General features: G+C 39.0%; 1 protein-coding gene across 1 annotated transcript in view; it reads left to right on the top strand.

The window, feature by feature from the left end:
* Positions 1 to 19,476, top strand: part of adamtsl2 (ADAMTS-like 2) — a 138,468-nt gene extending 118,992 nt beyond the window's left edge. The window contains exons 16-19 of the mRNA XM_036526959.1: positions 1,258 to 1,428; positions 18,591 to 18,767; positions 18,904 to 19,048; positions 19,193 to 19,476. Of these exons, the coding sequence (XP_036382852.1) occupies positions 1,258 to 1,428; positions 18,591 to 18,767; positions 18,904 to 19,048; positions 19,193 to 19,314 (615 nt within the window). The 3' untranslated portion in view covers positions 19,315 to 19,476. The remainder of the gene's footprint in view (positions 1 to 1,257; positions 1,429 to 18,590; positions 18,768 to 18,903; positions 19,049 to 19,192) is intronic.
* Positions 19,477 to 22,075: the final 2,599 nt, after the last annotated feature.

Genomic DNA, 22,075 nt, shown 5'->3' with positions numbered 1-22,075 from the left:
ATAAAGAGATGGTTTGACGAGTGTGGTGTGGAGGAACTCCAGTGGTCTGCACAGAGCCCTGACCTCAACCTCACTGAAGTTGAATTAGAATGCCGATTGCGAGCCATGCATTCCAGGGCTTCAGAAAAGATGAGATGTTAGAAAATAAATCAAATGCACCTCAAAATGAATTACACATTTTATTGTAAAAGATTAATTATGAAGCAGTAACACAGAGATTTGAGTTAGCACTGTGATGACTACTGTGCTCCAGGTCATGTCAGTGGCATGCTTCACTTTTTATGCTTCCCTTTCAATGGTTTTCAAAATTGACCATGCTAGACCAAATCAGTGTGGCAGTTCACTTCACTGATTCAAACCTCCTTCTGAGCTGCATTTTAGCATCTAGAATGGTTAATTTAATCTTTTTTCCCCTGGAAGGACACTTGCAGTTGCATTATATGTCAGTTTGGATAGCATACTTATTTGCAAGCATTTGTGTGAAATGATGGAGTGAAGTGAGGCGATTTTATTTAAAAGGAAAACCTGTAAACCTTTTCACTGCATGACTTTTGTACTGGAAATGTACAATATTTGTTTACTTATTTTAAAAAAGCAAGTTTCACATTTTTACTGTTTTGAATAGCTGCCTCTTTTTCTGAACATTTTATTTTCTTAACATATATAATTTTAAACTCATTAAAAATGTTTTGTTATAAAAGAACTCCATTTTCAAAAGCTTTGTTTATTGAGGTATTCCTGTATTTGATTGTGAACAGGCCTTCATACTGCTATAGAAGTGTTGCAAAAAGATGCATGCCCCTTAAGCCTTCAATGAAACGTATACAATCTAAAAGAATTCCAAAATTTAGGATGCCTAAGTAAAGGAAACCATTGATGTATGTTATCATGATATTCATCAGTATTCAGCCTGGAATTTTATGTAGTTGCAATGATCTAATATTCTTGGATTAAATCTCAAGTACAAAGGATGCAGCATGGGGTATCTTGCAGTAGTACAGAATAGCTTTGATAATATGAAGGCATTGTAATTACTAGGAATATTCTGTGCCAATTAAGCACATCTAAGGTCAGGGACAGTTTTTTCCAGAAGTTTTCTCAGAGAAATCTACTAATAATAGTGATATTACCAAAAGTGTTAGAGAGAACACATTTTACATGTTTAAATCCTAAAAAATACAGTTTTCATGCCAAAAAATCTGCTGATTTTACTTTTTGATATTATCTCTGTCCCCCTTTGATGACCTCATGGTGCAGTGCTCTGGGTCATGTGGACAGGGGAAGATGGTGCGTCATGTGTACTGCAAGACCCCAGATGGACGTGTGGTACCTGAGTCCCAGTGCACCCTGGACAACAAGCCGCTGGCCATCCACCCATGTGGAGAAAAAGACTGTCCCCCACATTGGCTGGCACAGGACTGGGAGAGGGTGAGAAAGCAGGGATGGGGAGGGGGAAAATGCTGGGTGAAGGAGGGGAGGGCTAGGAGAGGATTTTTTTTCTTTATTTTATGAATTCTAAACGGATCAAGGGCCAAATTGTAATTGAATGAAGACACAGTTCAGACAGAAAGTGCATTCATTCATCAGAACAGTTTTGTTGGGTAATTTGACGTTTGCACAGTCTGAAAAAAATGCCAACTGCCTTGCAATTTTTATCCCATTTGTGATTGAGTTATTGGTTATTTGTATTTGAGAGAGCTCCATTAATTCCTGTTCATTTTATTTGTTAATAGGAAGGTCATGTGGCACTTTGCCAGATGTGTTTTGAAAATCCAAATATAGGTGTTCAAGTTTAATATGTCACATTTTTCATGACAGCAGCATTATTGCGCTGCAGCGGCATTCAAATTTGGCTCTGTGGTAACTATATGGTTTTTCCCATGAGCTGTTGTCATTGCAATTAAAATTGACCACTAGGTGGCATCTGTAATTTCTAGATGAAGGAAATAGAAATTTACTACATTATGAAATTAACAGGATACGTTACCAGGGGCTTACATCTTAAAGATACTCAAGTGTTACTGTATTGCTACCGAAAGATATGCCCAGATACAAAAGATAATGAAGTTGATGAAAGAAAACAGCTGGCGTGGATTGCTTCCTTATTATAAAGCATTGTTCACGTTGGTGAATTTCTTCATTGTGATATTATTAAAGCATAGTGCCACAATATAATTTCTCATACATCTCAAAAACTAGATGAGGTAATTTTGGGGATCAAATACTGTGACAGTTTTTTTTATCCTCAAAGACCAGCTAGCTAAGAATCTCACTAGGTTGGATATATGAAGGTTTGATCAGTGATGTAATAGGCTGTAGAAGTGTTTTTCTCAAAGGCAGTAAACCAGCAAATGAATGCAGGATATGACTGATCGAATCACAATGAGACAGCATCAAAACCTAGGATGAACATTTCCTGGAAACCCGCATTCTGAAATGAAGATTGACATTGATTAAAGTCTTCTGCCAATATTGTATGTGGTATAAATTGTATTCTGTCTTTGTATCTCTGCTTAGTTTACCAGCATCATGTTATATTACTATCTATGAAGCTGTCCCTCTATTACCAATCCCACGTAATAATGCTCTGCATTGTCTCGCTATGCATTTAAATACTTGAATGTTAATCCTTCTTAAATAATTAAAAACAATTAAAACATACTTTAAATAGCATAGTTTACCTGGCCAAAGACTTCTTCCAAGAGTAGTTAACTTACAGCACAAATTTGGCAAAAAGATGGTGCAATGTGCAGTGCCATCTTGCGCTTATAGGGATGATGGGAGAGAGAACAGAAATTGACTTTAGATTTCTATTTGATTCAGAACAATGAAAGTCATGGGTTAAGGTGATGGGAAGACAGGAGTAAACAGCTTCACACAATGATTTTCCACATCTGGTTCCAGAATATGTCAGTTAGCTAGGTGACAAACTATGTCTTGCGTAAATTCCTACCAAACTTCATACTTTAAACAATACAACACATATCAATCTTCATTTTAGTAGCTGTTTAGTAGTAGGATGTCCCAGGGAGTTAATATTGGGCTCTGATGCTGTCTTGTTAGGCTTTGTCTAGTCTTTTTTGTTTGGCATTTTATGGGCCAGTGAGAAAAACACTTCTCCATCCCATTACCTCACTGACCAAACATTCATGTATTCAACCTAGCTATCTTATGACTGTAAAAAATTTTTTTAGCAATTGTGTTATTTTTGAGCCAGCCCCCTCATCAATAACAAATGTAAGCAATTCCTCCTTAATTCCTCTTTTAATTGTTTTCATGCCAGCTGGAGGCACATCAAACATAGACAATGAGTGGAGTGTAGTGGAATAAAACAAGCTTGTTCATTGTAACTGTCCTTTCTGAACCATGTGTTGTAAGGACATTTGGGTGGTTAGCCCACTGCATTCTGTAGGCGCCTGCTGTCAGTTTTGTTGTTACTTAAAATTACAGCTGCAAAAATAGACTGACTTTCAGGACACTTATCTTAGTAATGTTAATTTTGCTATGAATAGACACAGACAAATTAATGGTAACAACGAATAGAAATAAAGCTTACATAAGGAGCCTACGTCTGGGTGATTTTCACGAAACCATGCCTTTACTATGTCAGAGATGACAAAATCATTATAAAACAACATTGTGTGACCATTATATGAGGGGAAAAATTTATGCACACCAAAACATTTACACAATTAAGCATTTTGTTTCACTAATTTTATGCATTTCAAACCTTAATTTGTAATACCCCTATGTGCTTGGATGCATGTTCAGAAAATGTACATTTTCTTCTGTTTTCTTCTATTTATTATTTATTATAATCAATTAATATTATTTTTTCTTCTGTAAAAGAAAGAATGCAGAGTTTTTATGTTCAAATATTAATTAAAATCTAATTCATTCAAACATTAATATTAATAACAATCAGAAAAAAAGTGGTGTCCATACATACTATTTGTTCTGTACAGTCAGTACATATCCCAGTCAAAGAAAAGCAGAAGAAGAGAGGGTTGCCACTGCACACCAAAAAAAAATGATGGGAAACCTTGTAAAGAAGTCTCTACACCCCGATGATGTCTCCACCATTCTGATTTGCAAGGCAGGAGAGATCCACAAGAAGGGGAATATTTTTAGGAAGCAATCCTTTGACACTATGGAGCATCTACACCTTAATTTTTTATCTGAAAACCCAAAAAAGTCTGAAAGATTTTTCTGGACCAGTTTTGCAAGCTGTGGCTTTTTGACCACTAAGCCAAAAGTCTTGGACCCTCAAGGACTGTGCCCTCAAGTTGCAAGAAAATTTTGGTTGCAAAGTCAAAAAGTTGAATCAGCTTGGTGTCATCTCGCCATCAAACAGCTGAATTGCTTTCAGATGCTGCGTATGACAAGGCAACTTGAAATGTATGTATGGAAAGTGTGAGCGCTGCAAAGACAAGATATTCCTCACCAACATAGATCCTTACAAACAGAATGGCATTGTGAGATATGATGAATGGGTCACCAGAACCACTCCCATATCAAAAAAAAACCAAGATGGGTCAGTAGTATAGTAGAATATACTAGAATTACTGTCTTGGTAATTACACCTCTCCTATGGACATCTCCTTTGTGTCCACCTGTACAACATAAAGCACAGACAGAATTCAGGAGCTGAGGTGGAGCTTCTCTGGATCTTAAACAGTTGACTGTAGGGATAAATTATACCTGTAGGTACAGCAAAGAAGGGAAAGACATCTATCTTTGGGGGGGGGGGGGGGGGGGGGGTCACACTAGCAGGTTGCACTACATACTGGTGTGAGCTACATTACTAAGGAAAATTTGAGTCTTTTTCCTGAGTCTTCCTTCCTTAAACATGATGCAATGACTTCATGGGCACATCTGGAGCCAGTGGTGAAACATATCAGGGAGAAGTACCCCGCTGTTGAGGAGCTCCATTTTGTTTCGGATGGTTCAGCGTTATGGTACAGGAAAAAAAACCCTACCTGGCCTCCACCAAAATGTGGCATGGAACTTCAGTGATGCCTGACATGGAAAGGGAGTTCCTGATGGGATAGGAAGTGACTTGAAGAGTCTTGCTGATAAAATAGCCTATGGAACAAATTTCCCTGGTGTGGACAGCTTGCATGAGCAACTGAAAACTCAAACATCTGTGAGGCTGTTTAAATTCAGCGAAGATGACATTGCCAACAGCTCTGAGCCGATACCTCTGTCCATAAAGGCTGTCCCTGGCACCAAGACAATCCATCAGGTAAGTCTATATCTCATTGTATTTTTCTTTTGAAAAGACGCAATCCTGAATTTGTTTGTCTGCAAAACCACCACCATGTGACAACTTACACTGATAAAGGGTGGGAGATGTACCTCCTTTCAGATTGTTCAGACAGCAAACCACAATTTTAAAAGTGAACTAATAGCTTTTTGCTTTCACAGCTCACTTCAGCAAGACCTGGGGTTATCAAGTAAAGAGTATTGTCTTGCTTCTGCAGAAAAGGAATGTGGATGCTTTGACCCAACAGAGCTCAGCTTCGTGTATAAGGAAGCTGTGCACTAGAGATGGTAAGAATCACCGATTCGCATCGGTGCACCGGCATGAAAGTTCACAATGCAATTGCCCTGATTAAAAAAGTGTGCACCGGATACAATTTCGGATGAACTCTAACATCTTTGCATCGGTAAAATCTGATTTATTTATATATAATTAATAGTAGAGGCCCCATGCCTTTATTATTTAGAAATGTGATCAATAATTTGTGACCAATAATTCTATATTTAGATTGATTCCTCCTCTCTAAACTGTTTCTCAAGTGCGCTCTCTCATCTCCACTGCTGTCAGCGGCCAATTCTCGTCAAGTCTCTCGGCCAAGTCTCGCACGAGTTGGAGGCATGTCCGGGCGAGTCGCAGATTATCATGGAGGAGGAAGAGCGACACATTGCACCGAATTGCTACAAATCAAATGTTTGGTGAAACTTCAGATTTTTCAAGAGAGACAGACAATTTGACAAGACGGATGCAATTTGCAAAATATGCCGTGCCGCTATAAAGTACACAGGCAGCACAACTAACTTAAGTACTCACCTGAAGCGGTGACATGGTGTGAGTGCGGAGACGCACCACTGCTTTGTGCTCACTGCTGAGTTAGCCTACCTGCTGAAAGTGTAAAGCACATCTGTCTGCTGGCAGCAGTTACGGCACATTGCACTATGCTGCATTGTTAATCCTGAGCATCCTTAAATGTGTGAGGTGTTATAAAAGTGTAACTGGAGACAGAGAACAGGAAAGAAGGACTGGTTTAAGGCAAGGTCCAGGCCTGGTTTTCTTTTTTCTTTTTTTTGCTCTACAAAGGACTTGTGAAAAGACCTGTTGTGAAAGGGCCAAGTGTTTTTTATAAGTCAAAAAGAAACAGCATAAATGAGATGCTTACTGGGTGGCAGTACTAGAGAAACAAATATGTGAAGTAAAAATGGCACTTTTTCAGTTAATTTATGATTTTCTGTCTGCTTAAGAAGAACCAAAGAAAAATAAAATCAAACTATCTGTACCATATTGAATTGCATAGCATCATGTTCTTTTGTATCGCATTGTATCGCGTTGAATCGCATCGTGTTGAATCAAATCCGTGTCGAATCGCACTGCATCACATTCGGGTGAATCGTATTGTATCACATTAGTAGTTGCTTCATATGTATCTTTAATGTGTCGGATCGTTGGCAATGCATTGAGATATGTACCGCATCAGCCTCAGTGTTGGAGATGCACATCCCTACTGTACACACAGAAGCTGTCCTACAAGTGGAGACATGGGTGCTGGTGGAGCATGATGGAGTACTGTTCCCTAGCACTGTCACACAGGTGAGTAGAAGTGCTAACTGATAATAGTCTATTGCAAGGAGCTAGCTACAGATCCATGTGAATTGACTTTATTGTTTCACCAGATTAATACAAGATTAATACAAGGTGGACACAATGCACTCTGCTGGGGAGAACAGATTGTACATCCTCTAACTAAATTCCTAGGAGACAAGGTTTAGTATTACCACAGTGACATTTAAGATATCATTGCTGAGCCTCTTCCAGCCACCTCCTCAGGTAGTCATTTCAGGGTTTTGCCAGAGGTCTTCACAAAGCACACAAAGAGGCATCCCTGAAAATAAAGAACAGTGTTCAGTTCTGTAAAACTCCGGTTTACACAGTTTACACAGTGCATAACAGGGACCTCACAAAGATCCATGTTGGATCTAAGCTGTGATAATTATAATTTCATTTGTTTCATAGTAAAATGTGTTTTATCATTTATTCAGAAAGTTAACCTTTGTATATTTAATGTTATGTTAATATACAGTTGACAAACAAAATAAAGGGAACAACATAGGAAACACTTGAGTAAATGAGAGACAACATATATAGGCAGCACTTTCTTGGTGTGGTGCAGATCCATTCAATACCTCAGAGGGAAAGGTAAATGTCAATAAATACAAAGCCATTTTGAGTGATCACTTTCATCCCATGGTGAACCATTTCTATCCTGGTGGGAGTGGTCTCTTCTAGGATCTCATTGTCCATCTGAAAGTACAAGTTGGATGAAGACAATGTAAACCATATTGATTATCAATCAAAAATTAATGGGAGATCCCGTAGGGGTGCCTGAGAGATTTTTCCACCACTCACACCAAATGATGGAATTGCTTGTGAAAAAACGTTTGCCTCCCTCCATCCCTGTTTGGAACTGTTTGCTGGTGGTGTAAAATGTCTGACACTCCCCGCCAGAATCTCTCATAAATGTTTGATTTTTGATGGCCATGGCATATTGTTTACTCATGTGAGACATGCCATGTTTATCAAATCATTAAGTGACCACTTGTGCCCTCTGGATGTTCATTATGATTCTGAGAGAACACTCCCATCAAGTAAGAACTGCTTCAGTATAGGATGAAAGTAGTCACTCAGTATGGCTTTGTATTTATTGGCTTTTACCTTACCCTTTTAGGTGCTGAGTGGACGTACACCATTCCTGCATTCATTGCAGCTAAAATGTGGTCTGAGTTTGAAGTCATAGATAGATACAATCTTATTAAATAATACTCTGACAATCATACTTTTTCATGTCTTCATTGACTACATTAAACAACCACGTGCAGGCTGGAAAAAGTATATGATTATCCTCATCAATATCCTCTAGGATAATGTAGAGGATGTTAGACTACCTCACACGGGGCACTAATTAGGTGCCATACAAAATACAGACGAGACGACGATGTACTTAATAAAAACAAGTTTATTTTTTAACACAACACAGACAAACACTGGCAAAACAAAAATTAGAAAAACTAGAATACTGAAACAAACAGAACATAAAATGAAGGTTAAGGAAAGAAGGTTATTGTGAGACAGGACAACATGAAAAGGGGAAACGTGATAATGATTTGTGGTAGTGCTGCTGTTATCAGCAGCTAAGTCAAACTACAGGAGATCATGAAGTGATAACCGTCATTTGATGTGCGCTGGCAAAATGTTAATTAAACATCTCTAACCATAAAAGTTACTTTACTTGAAAAGCTTAGCTCAATTATTTGTAAGTCAATCTAACCAGTCTTGTAATGATAATTGTAATGGGGAAGAATTATCATTGTACGAATCGTGGATATACACTGCCTGGCCAAAAAAAAGTCACTGTTTGGATGATGAGCCAAAACATTACGACCACCTGTCTAATATCCTGTTGGTCCTCCGTGTGCCGCCAAAACAGTGCTGACCCGCCGAGGCATGGACTCTACAAGACCCCTGAAGGTGTCCTGTGGTATCTGGCACCAAAACATTAGCAGCAGATCCTTCAAATCCTGTACGTTGTGAGGTGGAGCCACTGTGGATTGGACTTGTCGTTCCAACACATCCCACAGATGCTCAATCGGATTGAGATCTGAAGAATTTGGAGGCCAGGGCAACACCTTGAACACTTCATCATGTTCAAACCATTCCTGAACAATGTGTGCTGTGTGGCAGGGCACATTATCCTGCTGAAAGAGGCCACTGCTATCAGGGAATACCATTACCATGAAGGGGTATACCTGCTCTGCAACGATGTTTAGATAGGTGGCTCATGTCAAATTGTCAAATTGACGTCCACATGAATGGCCGGACCCAGGGTTTCCCAGCAGAACATTGCCCAGAGCATCACACTCCCTCCACACTCTTCCCACAGTGCATCCTGGTGCCATCATTTCCCCAGGTAAACGGCGCACACGTACACAGCCATCCACGTGATCTAAAAGAAAACGGGACTCATTGGACCAGGCAACCTTCTTCCACTGCTCCAAGGTCCAGTTCCAATGCTCGCGTGCCCATTGTAGGTGTTGTCGACGGTGGACAGGGGTCATCATGGGCACTCTGACCGGGTGTGTTGTGACACATTCCTCCCGTAACAATCAGTAAAATTTTCTGTGACTTGTGCCACAGTAGACCCTCTGTCGGTTTGGACCAGACGGGAGAGCCTTCGTTGCCCTTGCGCATCGATGAGCCTTGGGCACCTAACACCCTGTCGCCGGTTTGTGGTTTGTCCTTCCTCAGACCACAGTCGGTAGGTACTCACCACTGCTGACTGGGGGCACCCCACAAGCCTTGCCATTTCGGAGGTGCTCTGACCCAGTCTGGCCATAGCAATTTTGTCAAAGCCACTCAGGTCTTTACTCCTGCCCATTTCTCCTGCATCCAACACATTGACTACGAGAACTGATTGTTCGTTTACCATCTAATCTACCCAGACCTTGACGTGTGCCCTTGTTTGGAGTTGATCAGCTTTATTCGGTTCACATGTGAGTGGTCATAATGTTTTGGCTCATCAGTGTATGTTTCAGCTGGCAACAATTCTTTTAACCCTAACTGATGCAGTGGGTAGCTTCTCATTTCTTAAACAACCATGTCGGAAGACGTATCCCATGGTTGTGGAAAAGATGTTACTGTGTTTCAGAAGGGTCAAATTGTTGGCTGCATCAAGCAAAGAAAACAACTAAGGAGATTGCGGAAATTACTGGAATTGGGTTAAGAACTGTCCAACGCATTATTAAAACCTGGAAGGATAGTGGTGAACCATCAACTTCGCGGAAGAAATGTGGTCGGGAAAAAAATCCTGAATGATCATGAGATCACTTAAACCTTGGTGAAGTGGAATCATAAAAAATCGACAGTAGAATTCACAGCTATGTTTAATAGTGAAAGTAAGAGCGGGTTAGAGGTGTAGGTTATAAAAAAATAAGGAAAATTCACATTTTGGAATAGCCAAGCCAGAGTCCTGATCTTAAATCTATTGAAATGCTGTAGCATTAGAATAGACTTCCTAGCTTGCATGATTGCTCTCGGGCCTTGGTGCTTATTTTCAAATTATTTTCACCAGTTGTTTGTGAGGCTACTATATATCCTATTTCACTGTGTGTGCAAATGTGTGCCCTTCACAGTTTTGCTTTTTAGGCTGTTAATTGTTTGTTTTTTTTCCTAAGAAATATAGAATTAAGATGCTGAATTATGATTAATTGTCTGTCAGACTGAAGTTGTAAGAAGAGGAGATGATTCACTCATCCCACATGTTATACTGTGGAGTGGATCTAGAAAGTCAACCTTTCAAAATGCATTTATTTTCGAGTGGGGCCGGGTTTGTGCGCAGACACAGGGGGAAAGTGGAGGCGGGGTTGCGCGCAATGCGTGGAGTGTGTGAGAGGAGAGATGCAAACACTGGCACGGCTTTACAGAAGGAAGAGGTTATGTAACGCAATGTCAAACTATATCGATATAAACGGTATTGTCTCATCCTATATCTAGTTTGAAAATATATCAATATACCTTAAAAAATAAATATACTGCCCAGCCCTACCCTGAACAGGGGGGAAAACGGTCATAAAGAATTAATGACAGAACATGCTGCGGCTGTCTTCATTCGGGTGTTGTATTGATTACCATTTCAACAACTTATTCCCACAGTAAATGCACAACATGGACAAACAGGTAAAGAAGAGCGACTATCAGTATACAGCAAAAATTTAAATTTCCTTCTTGTGCAAATACGTTAAGCTTGGCAACTTGATTTGAAAATCAATTAAACGACATCTGTTCTGACGCTAGTTCTACCACGCTTTCCCCAGCACAAGAACGTTTAGCTAGATAGGCAGCATGGCTAGCAAAACTGCTAGCTAACTTGTCTCTGCACATCCAACAATAATGTTTCACCCAGACTTGCTACGTTTAACTGATAGGGAACACAAATTAAAACATGGAATGACATTATTTTACGTCCCATACCTGAAGAAAGCATCATGCAACACTTGCTACATGCATAACCCTAGTGCTACCGCGCTTCCCCAGCACGACGACGTTTAGCTACGTATGTAGCATGGCTAGCAAAAGGACTAGCTAAGTTGGTCGGATATTTAAAAGTGTAGACACAACAACCACAACCAACAAGTTTCTGTAACAACTGTTACTTTTAACTGATAGTAAACACAAATCAGACCACGGAAGGGCATTATTTCACATCCTGTACCTGAACCGGGGGGGGGATGGTCCTAAAGAACTAATGACAGAACATGCTGCCGCTGTCTTCCTTAAGGTGTTGTATTGATTACAACCTGCAGCACACGCCCCCGACCCCCTACTGGACACTAACGAAATTACACCAATACTATAATAATTTTACAACTACCACAGTGGAATGGCTAATAAAAGGAGTATCAATGTCCTGGAAGGGCCCAGTCAGAGCTCTGACCTCCCCATTGAAAGTCTTTGGCCTGACCTGAAGAGTTGTTCATAAGCGGTCCCCTCACAATTTAAGTGAATTGGAATAATGGGAGAATATTACAAGAACTAGATGTGAGAAGTTGGTAGAGAGTCATTCAGACTCACTGCAGTTACCAAAGCAAAAGGTACTTCCCTCAAGTGTTAATGTAAGGTTGTGCAGACTTATGCAACCAAAACACATCTTCTAATTTCATCTTTGGTTGGACACAGAAGAACACACACACAAACAATAGTAACCTTCAGCTTACTTAAAGCTTTTAAAAAGTATTTTAGTAAATTATTCCAAGCACTCGTGGGTTTACTTGTGATGTGACACATAGTAAATAGCAATTTCTGTCAGCAAAGTAATGCAGTGGTTTGTGAGCTGAGAATTTGCTAAATTAGACTTCTGGCATTAGCTCACTAGCCTAAATTTTCTGAATGTCTGCATCCACAAATAAACTGCTTGCTTTGAAGACATCCATTTGTGAAGACGTATTTGGGCAAAATGTTTGTGAAAAAACAGTGTGGCTACCCCAAATGGTGAATGCTGTGTCAGTCTTAACTCGACCTTCTATTTAAGTGATCCAATCACACCCATGTGATTTTGTGCTCTGGGGAACACTCTAGAATGATCACATTCCTGTGACCATACTCCTCCAAGGGTCAATGCAGGCAATTCCAAAGGGTTCACAATTTTTTTTCCTCACAACAGTGCATTTTTTTGAGTCATATTTGTCAGTCCTAAGATTTTGGTTTATTTGTAATGGCATAAAACAACAGTTTCAATTCTTAGTCCTGCATTGTTTCAAGTTCTAAATGTGTTTTTGCTGTCATGGTTTCATCTCCCATTATAATTTATTTGCCTCTTACTTTAAAAATCTATGAAAAATAAACAAATTTTCTACCTTTCTCCATGGTTAGTGCTATTGCAATAATGACAATTTTTCAGTTGTCATGAAAAATTGTAAAAAGGAAAAAATACTTTAAAATGTAAACAATTAAACAGTTTGTTTTTTATTGTCTTGTGGAAAATGTAAAAAAAAAATTTTAAATACAAAGACGAAGGACAGGCAGAGTCAAACACGGAGAAATCAGAAATCAAAAAACTGCAGGAACGAAACAGGTACAAAAACACTGAGACAAACTGGCAAACAAGACAGGAACAAGCAGGGTAGAAATAGGGCTGGGCTGATGAGGAGATGGGATGCAGGTGGGCAGGCAGGCAGATGAAGGTAATGGGGCAATCAGGTGGGCGGGGACCAGGCTAGGGGGCGGGAGCCCTGACAGTACTATCCAATTGTCAGTTGGTGTTTTCTTCAGGGTTTGGTTAAGATGAAGATGTTTGATTTCATACCATCATTACTTAACTTTGTTGAACATTAGCTGTGGAATCCCACACATTCTGATCTGACTAGGCTTTGTCTCCCATACAGACTAAGCTGAGTAAGCTTGCACTCTTATGAAAACCAGTGTACCAGTTTCTGTGAACCTGAAGTCATATTTGTTTACATTAGCTGCTGACATGATCATACAACTAGCTAATTTTAGCTTTTTTGCTAGTTAGGTGCATGTTTGGAAAAGGCTATCCTGTGCACAAGAAAATTAGCAACGACCGTATTTCATGGTGCAGGTAAACATTTTATTCAGAAAATGACCATAACCCAGTTAAGGGCCATTATCCAGAATACTGTGTACATGTAAACATAGTCATTGCCATGCCTGGATCCCTTTCATGACCACCTTTTCTTCTGTTGCAAATGTAACTCAAATTCTGTCAAACTGAACCTCCTCCATGCTGAAAACAGCAAAGGGGAAAGTACGAGAGAGAAATGGTTATCACTATGTCCCACCCTGACCACACCCACACAATAATTCATGTGACAAAGCTCATTTACAAAGATTTATCTTTGCACTGGGATGATGTGTACTGCCTGTGCTGTGAAATTATTATTATATTCCGCTACTCACAATCTATTTTGTACCTGTTTGTGCTTAGCACTTAGTCAGTGGATTGTGAATGTAAATGAATTTTCTTGGGCAATAAATGACTTATTAATGATTTAGTTTTATGTAATTTGTTGCTTTAAATTTCATGTGAACACATTGTATGTGTTGGGCAATATTGTTGTATATGGATAGTTGAAGTTTTGGGCAAAAAAGATTTAAAAAATAATTGTTATCTCAAACAACAGCATAGATAGTCTAAACTCTCAAAAAATGCATGTGGTCACCTTAAATATCCTGTTATTTCTTAATTTTACGAACATATCTTGTTACCTTAAATTAGACCTCTGATGTGACACTTTTATTGAATGGAAAATACATATTGCCATGTTAATATCTTATAGGTCTTGTATCAGTATTATAAGTATGCCTCTCAGCGTTATTAAACATTTTAAGGTGATTTCAGTGTGTTGGGGAGAAAAAAATGAAAAACTGAATTGTTTCCCAAGATCTTTTTTGCTGGTTTACCACTGTCACACAAGAGGACATAATGAAGGCAAATTTACCAGGAGTGAATTTGTATGTGTCCTCACAAGAGTCATGGTCATGGAGTTTGATAGCCTGTTCTACTAGATCTCCCTGGTTTCAAGCGCACTTTCAAACATTACTCTCTTTGGGTTACAGCACTGGAATGTTTGGATGAGTTTGCAAAAGCAGCTCAGTTCATGGAAAAAGATCTAACTTTTCATTATGGTCAACATCTGGTGCATGATTAGAATCTCCACAACAGGTTTCATGAAGGGAGAAATGTGGCTATCAACAACAGCGACCAAGGTACGTTTTACTAGTCTGTTTTCTGGACACAAATGACCCAATAAAAAAAGAGAAAACGAGTCGTTTTTTCGTTTTTTGTGTTGTGTGTCAAAAATAAAAAAATGGAAATTCAGCTCGTTTTTTCGTTTTTTGAGATTTGGACAAAAAAATGAAAAAAGGGATATTCAGCTCGTTCTTGCATTTCCCACCCTTTGAGACAAGATAAAATCACCACTCAATATTTTGTTTTCACCCGTGGGTGGGCCTTGGCGCCCAGACGCTTCTGATTGGCTAGAGGACCAAGGAGGCGTGTGCTCTATCAGTTACCATCATTTCTGAGGAAAGTGTAGGCCCATTTTCCTTATAACACACTATCACGCCTAGCTGCTACCTGCAAAATACAAGAAAGTAGTCTAGCGGGGGAGCGCAGATGGGCCTGTCATTTAAAATAAATTAGGTTCAAATGTAAGTTTGGGAAGAACATTCATTAACATGCTACCCAATGTCCAACTTCCCTTTGTGAGGACTATTTAAATTCCACATACTCCTTGTACTACATCACTTGCTCCGGCCTCTGTAGAGCTGCAATTCTGCTTGGAATCCCAGCTCAGCTTTTTCAGGACCTTGGCCACATACTGTACATCACCAAACAATCTCTTTTGCAATGCAATTGTTGACCTTACACGTAGGCTAAATTAAACTCCTCTAATGTCATTAAAATGCGACAGACATACTATGGACAACAAGCATACTAATTTTGTGTTTAGTTTAAAGTAATATTGCTTACCTATTTGCCTATTAATCTTGTGTAGCCTACAATGTTTTATGCATGTAATACTGTAAATCTTTCTTTACCAAACAGGGAGGCCAATCCATGTACTATCGTAAATCATGCATTACCAAATGGGGAGGCTAATGCAATAGATAGCCAACACTGTGCAAGATGAGCACACAGCCATAAAGCGCAATTATTGACTCACCTCACTACTGGAAAGGGAATGTGGCTCGGGTCTCTTTCATGTGGACAAACTTTTCATTAAGGAAGTCCGTCAGTCCATTAATGTATTCATTTTCAATTGATAAAATGGCAAAAATAAGGCAAGGAAAGCAGAAGAGCGATTTTGTGTGCTAGCTGTTAGCCAGGGTTTCTACTGGAACCACTCCGGACTGAAACTGCGGTTTTTATCCTTTCCTCCTTGGGTGATGTTAATATTTTCTGGCTAGTGGGGTCCCAACCTTTTGATCACCAGCTTCTCTTCAAAAGATAGAACTGAATTTGGTGGTTTTCAACCTCGTTCATGGTAATAGGCTATTTGAAAAGTTACAGCTATGGACAGCTACAGCTAGGCTACTACAAGAGTCTAAGGCAATCTCGTATCAATAACGCGATCGTAAGGAGACAGCTACTACAGCTACAGTCAGGAGAAGATCTACAGCTAGCGAGCCAATTGACACATAGCTATAAAACGTGGGACCGAGACGATCGGACCCCACAGGCCAACATAAAAAATCCATTATGACATGCGCAGAAGGGGTTCCCTGTCATATTGTCAGGGCCATGGGTCGTAGGGCTGGCCCCACTGACAGATACTTGCCAGCATCAAGCGCCTTAGGGTACAGTACATACAGTACAGCACAAACATTTTTTATTACTTTGAGTGCATTTTAAAAGACATATTACGGATAATATCTATCAAAGGATGAGATATTCAACATGAATTTTATTCATTGAACTGCTCTGCCTGAGAGATAAGAAATTCAATGAAAGAACTCAATACCACCATCTAGTAGTGGGGCCGGGCACCACCGGCCCCTAATGTAGATGATATCCCACGATGTCTAGGAATGTGTGCGTCTAGATTGAGCAATTAAACATCCCCTCTGCCTCTTCCCAGAGCACAATTTCTCTAATCTAGAACTATTATTTAAAATTATGAGTACTGAATGTCTTCTCTTGACCATACCTTTAATTGGGTTATGTTCAGCCTTGAAATTTAAGAGGAATTGACCCAACAGTGAATAACATTAGCTAATTTGTGTATTTATTCACAAGTATCATCATTTATTCATGCAGCAACTTTTCCACTTTAAATAGAGCTTTGTACAATGATTGTGTATATCAAATTTTAGGCCTACTGCCCTGAAGGTTCATGAGGAGTTGTTTGAGAGTTTAAAAAACACTAATCTAACCATCTTCATCAACTGATTGGCATGTGTCTCTAGTATTAAGTAATGTAGAAACTTTCCCTTCGCAAGTTACATAGAGCATAGCCAAAAGACCCACAAGAAGAATTTTAAGTAATTTTGGACAGATTAAAGGTTTACTGAAAAATGTGCATTTTCAAGAGCTTGTAGACTCCATGTTTTTCAAAGGATTGTTTTTCAGTTTAGAACATCAGTTGGATGTGGCATTGATATTGTGAACAAGTAATTTGAGAACAGTTGATTCAGTGGTGAATGAAATTGGCTCATTTGCACATTTGGTAGAGAATTCTGCATATTTATTGGCTTGTAGAAACCATGTTTTTTCCATGTAGCTACTTCTCCTTTGCCTGTGCAAATGAGATAAAGCTTAGTACAAGGATTGTGAATGCCAAAGTTTGTGGCAATCAGCCTAACTCTGGGTTTTATAGCCATTGGTAGAAAAGTGGTGGAAAAAATAAAAGATATACCTATAAGCAGTGATTTATAGCAAATTGGCCTAATTGCCTGGGGGCTGTTACCTAATCTAGACTGCATTCAAACGTGCAACACTATTAATGTGTGGCTCTCACACTGCACACAAAATTCAAGAACAATTGACCTAACAATGAGTGAGATAAGCTTATTTGCACATTTATTGCACATGCCAGTAATTCATTGGCTTGTAGCAGCTCTGATGTTTTGTGTAGTGACTTCTTTTACCAAGTTCAGATGTACATACAAATATTACACATATAACATTTTGTCCCAATCAGCTTATCGGTTCATGACGAACTAGCATATTAGTGTTTGACAGCTGTTTCAGCATGGCTGCCAAATCATGTGACATGCAATTTCAAATTTGGGACATTATGTGGCTGTTTCTTTGACATTATGCACAAAAGATATGAGAACAATTGATTCACTGGTAAATGGGATTGGCTTATTTGCATATTAATTAGTAAATGCCATAATTTCATGGGCTTGCAGCAGCCATGGTATTTGGTGCAGCAGGTATTCCTTTGCAGGAGGTTAATGCAAGGATTTTTCATACTAATTTTTCTGCCAATTGGCCCGGCAGTTGACTTTTAAGAATTAAAAAGCTAATTTTGCCATCTTTGTGAAAACTGTAAAAGTTCACCACAATCAAACATTTGATATCTAAGCAAAGCATTGTAGGTCAGTGGTTCCAGAACCTTTCTCCTCAATTTATAGCCTTGCCAGTACATGCTATAGTGAAATGCAAGCATTTATAAGTCATGTTATAAAGTCAATGCAAGCAGCAAAATTAGCCTGAATTGGGAAAAACCAATGCCACATTTTATAATGATGGCATGAAAATGCTGTTACATATTAAATTAGTCTGTTTTAGTTTTTACAAAAACATACAATGTTTTGTGAGGAATAGTTATACCGAGTAGCTCAGTGGTTAGGGCATTTGGCAAAAGCTAAACTCCTTGCCCTGAGTTCCCAGCCATGTCATAAGCCAACAATTACTGGGAGCCCACAGCAGTGTAATACATTGTCTTCTTTCCACCTGGGATAGCAGTGAATGTATTGGCAGGAGTTGCTGATCTTAGTATTCTCAGGCACTCTAATTAGTCAAGCACCTACAAGTAGCTTATATAAAGTAACGGAGTAGCACCTATCCCCAGCCCACTCCACTGTAGTGAATTGTGTAACTTGCAGCGTGAATATTATAGTTGGCTGCATGTGCATGTATCGGATTGTGTCATCTCAGTGTTCCTTGAACAAGTACAGAAAGTTGTTACTGTGAGATGAGCCTGCAACTATATGCAATAGGTTATTTGAAAAAATAGGGTTGCATAAAGACAAAAAAGGTATAAAATGGAAGTCAACATTGCATTATTGTAAACAGCCTATTTTTCCACAGTGCAACACTACATGCGGACGAGGTGTGAAGAGAAGGATTGTGCTATGTGCTGGGATCACAAGCGGGAAATTTCAGATCCATGAGGAGGATGAGTGTGATGCCAGTAAGCGACCAGCAGAGGAGAGTACCTGTTTTGAGAGACCATGCTTCAAGTGGTATACCACCCCCTGGTCAGAGGTGAGCCACGTTAATACATTTGAGGAGCCACTCAAAGCATATTTTTGAATTCTTATAATGATATTATCAGATGTCATTCAGATTTTACAACCCAAGAAAAACAAAGTCTTTTTATTTGTTTGGTTTAAATCAATAGTGCACAAAGACATGTGGCATGGGAGTGCGCATGAGAGATGTGAAATGCTACCAAGGACGGGAGATTGTGCGAGGATGCGACCCCTTGACCAAGCCTATTGCCAAGCAGACTTGTGCCTTACAGCCCTGCCCAACTGAGCCCCCAGGTAAGCATGCATTCAACCCTGCCCCTTAAAGACAGTCAATTCTGAATAGAAAGTGGTTGTATAGCAGCAATATGTCTCTGCTGTCACCTTTATACAGGAAAGAACAACAGGTCATTGACAGATCTTAATCGATTACATCCCCAGATGAGAACTGCCAGGACCGACCCACCACCAACTGCTCTCTGGCGCTGAAGGTGAACTTGTGCAGCCACTGGTACTACAGCAAGGCCTGCTGCCACTCCTGCAGGGCTACACGTTCTTTCTAGCCCCTCCCAACTCCTATATCCACCAAGGCTATGAGACAAGGAGCCTTCTGACATTTACCTCCTCAAATGAGGCAGATGGGATGGTTAAAAAAAAAAACTTTTCCTGTCTTGAGATCCAGAGAGATCTAGTGGAATCATCCCAGACACAGAGGTCATACTCCAGCAACACACTTCTTCCATCTATCTAGCCCTGTATGAAACCAGACATGGTGTTGTCTAAAATGAATGCATCACTGCCAGTTCACTAGCTTGGTGGTCATTCATAATGGACCATTTAGTTAATAGAACTTAATGGTTAAAGGGCTAATGCTTCTTTGTTCCCATTCAGATTGATGGAATCTGATCTGAGAGAAACTAGAGCTAAAGGCCTGTTTTTTCCATTGTCTGTCTCATTCAGGGCATAATGGCCACAAAGTAGGCTGCTCCTAGAATGGTAGCATTTTCTATGAAGGATATGAAAGCAATATTCAGTCTATAGCAGCGTTTCCTAAACCTCTCCTGGAGGATCCCTTGTCCTGCATGTTTTAGATCTCTCCCTGCTCCAACACAGCTGATTCAAATGATCTGATTGTAACTGATAACTGATCATTTAAATCAGCTGTGTTGGAGCAGGGAGAAATCTAAAACATGCAGGACAAGGGGTCCTCCAGCAGAGGTTTGGGAAATGCTGGTCTATGCCATTCCTAACATCTTGATGAATGATAAAGAAGAAAAGAAGATGAGAAAACAAGCAGTGATACTCTTTGATTATGAGAGGCATGGATAATGATTGCAACACTTGTTGCAGACACTAGAATAGAATAAAATTAAAAGTTTTATCAATGTGGCTTGCATGCAGAAGTATGGCTAAATGATACAGGTGTGGCTAGCCACACAAATTATTAGTTATTTCCATAAGTCCTATAGGAATCATAATCAATATTGCTATAATGGATAATGCCAATCATGAAAATATCTGAATGGTAAATTGTTTTATAATCTGTTTGCAGTTGATGAACCAAGTCTATTTTGTAGCCTTTACTGATATCAACAACTCATTTTGTGATAGCAAGCAGACATGATGCAAAACTCTTCTGTCACCTCTTTTCCTGGTGACAGAGTTACCTGAAGTACAAAGTCTGCTATAATTGCTGCTACTTCAATGTACCTAGTGCCTACATATATCCCTTGCTTATATGTTTAACTTAATCTCAGCTGCAGTGACCATGGTAATGCTGCTCAATCACCAAAGAAGTGAACAGAGTATGAATTTAAATGAAATCTCCTTTTTTTCTCAGAGGTAACTTGCAGATACCATGGCAGAAATCCATAATTTGGTAACCCACTTTTTATCAGCACAATTAGGTTTTCAAGATGAGTTTTCATGGAAATCTAGGTGTGTAGAGTTTAGAAATAGTTTATTTTTTCAGTTAAGGGATATCCAATAAATGTATATCAACATTATTTTTGCATTTTTGGATGTATGCAGTATTTTATATCCATTATATCTATGAAGATTTTTTTAATCTATGGAAAGAATTCTGTTCAATCTATTGTAGTATATCTGACATTCTGAAAAACATGTATGTACATTTCGGACAAATATTGCATGTTCATAAATATCAGACAATATACATGATGCTGTACTGAGAAATATCATTGCTTTACATTTGTATTATACACCCCCATATGCTATGTCATTTAGTGTCATGATATTGTTTACTAATACTTACATTTGATTGCAACTGTTCCTCTATTCCTTGCAATTCCTCATACACTCCACCTTTAAAAAAACTGGATGGTTATAGCATCTTGAATATGTACTGTATGTATTGGCAATATCCTGGATACACATAGTGTGTATTAGATAACTGTAATTGAAAACTGTAGCCTTGCTATACTATTAAATTGATTTCTGATTTAAGTGAAATCCCTCTGTCTGCAGGTGGGTTTAACAGGTGGAATTGCAGTTATAGGGAACAACAGAGTGAAGAATAGCCACAGTGAGCATATATAAAATATATAAACTGTAGTCAATATACATTCCATCAACATGCTTTTCTAAATGGAAAATAGGAAAATGAGAACATGTTATTTTATATATACACTATATGGACAAAAGTGTTTGGACGCCTGACCATTATATTGTAATGACATTGTATTCAAATACATACAGTTTAATATGGAGTTGGTCCCCTTTTTGCAGCTTCCACTCTTTCCACAAGATTTTGGAGTGTTTCTGTGGGAAACTGGGGCACAGTCATGTTGGAATAGAAAAGTGCCTTCCCCAACCTGTTGCCACAAAGTTGGAAGCATAGCATTGTCCAAAATGTCTTGGTATGCTGAAGCATTAAGATTGTCCTTTACTGGAGATAAGAGGCCTAGCCCAAACCCTGAAAAACAGGTGTGGCCAAATACTTTTGTCCATATAGTGTATGTTGTTTTTTTGTTATTGGTGTTACAAATCAGATTCAGGTTGTTTTCCTGTTTTACATTGTATATTGCAACAAAATCAGAAATGGACCAATAGCCCCATTTAAATCTAATTTGATTTTTAATTGTCTCATATGTATTTTTCACTCATGCAATTTATACCACAGACATATGACATTAGAAACCTATATTCAAAGGTAACCAGAGCTTCTTTAGAATGAGTTCTCAACCTTCATAAATATGCATTTACCCGTTTGTCTGTAAATGTTTGTGATGTATTGTTGTTAGGAGATGCATCCAAAGCACATTACGTAATTTATCATGCAATAAAATGATCTGTACCATAGAA

The sequence above is a fragment of the Megalops cyprinoides genome, chromosome 4 (assembly GCF_013368585.1).
Source record: "Megalops cyprinoides isolate fMegCyp1 chromosome 4, fMegCyp1.pri, whole genome shotgun sequence".
In the NCBI taxonomy this organism is placed as follows: domain Eukaryota; kingdom Metazoa; phylum Chordata; class Actinopteri; order Elopiformes; family Megalopidae; genus Megalops; species Megalops cyprinoides.
Note: the sequence above shows the minus strand (reverse complement) of the source record. Positions and strands in the feature narration are given on the sequence as shown.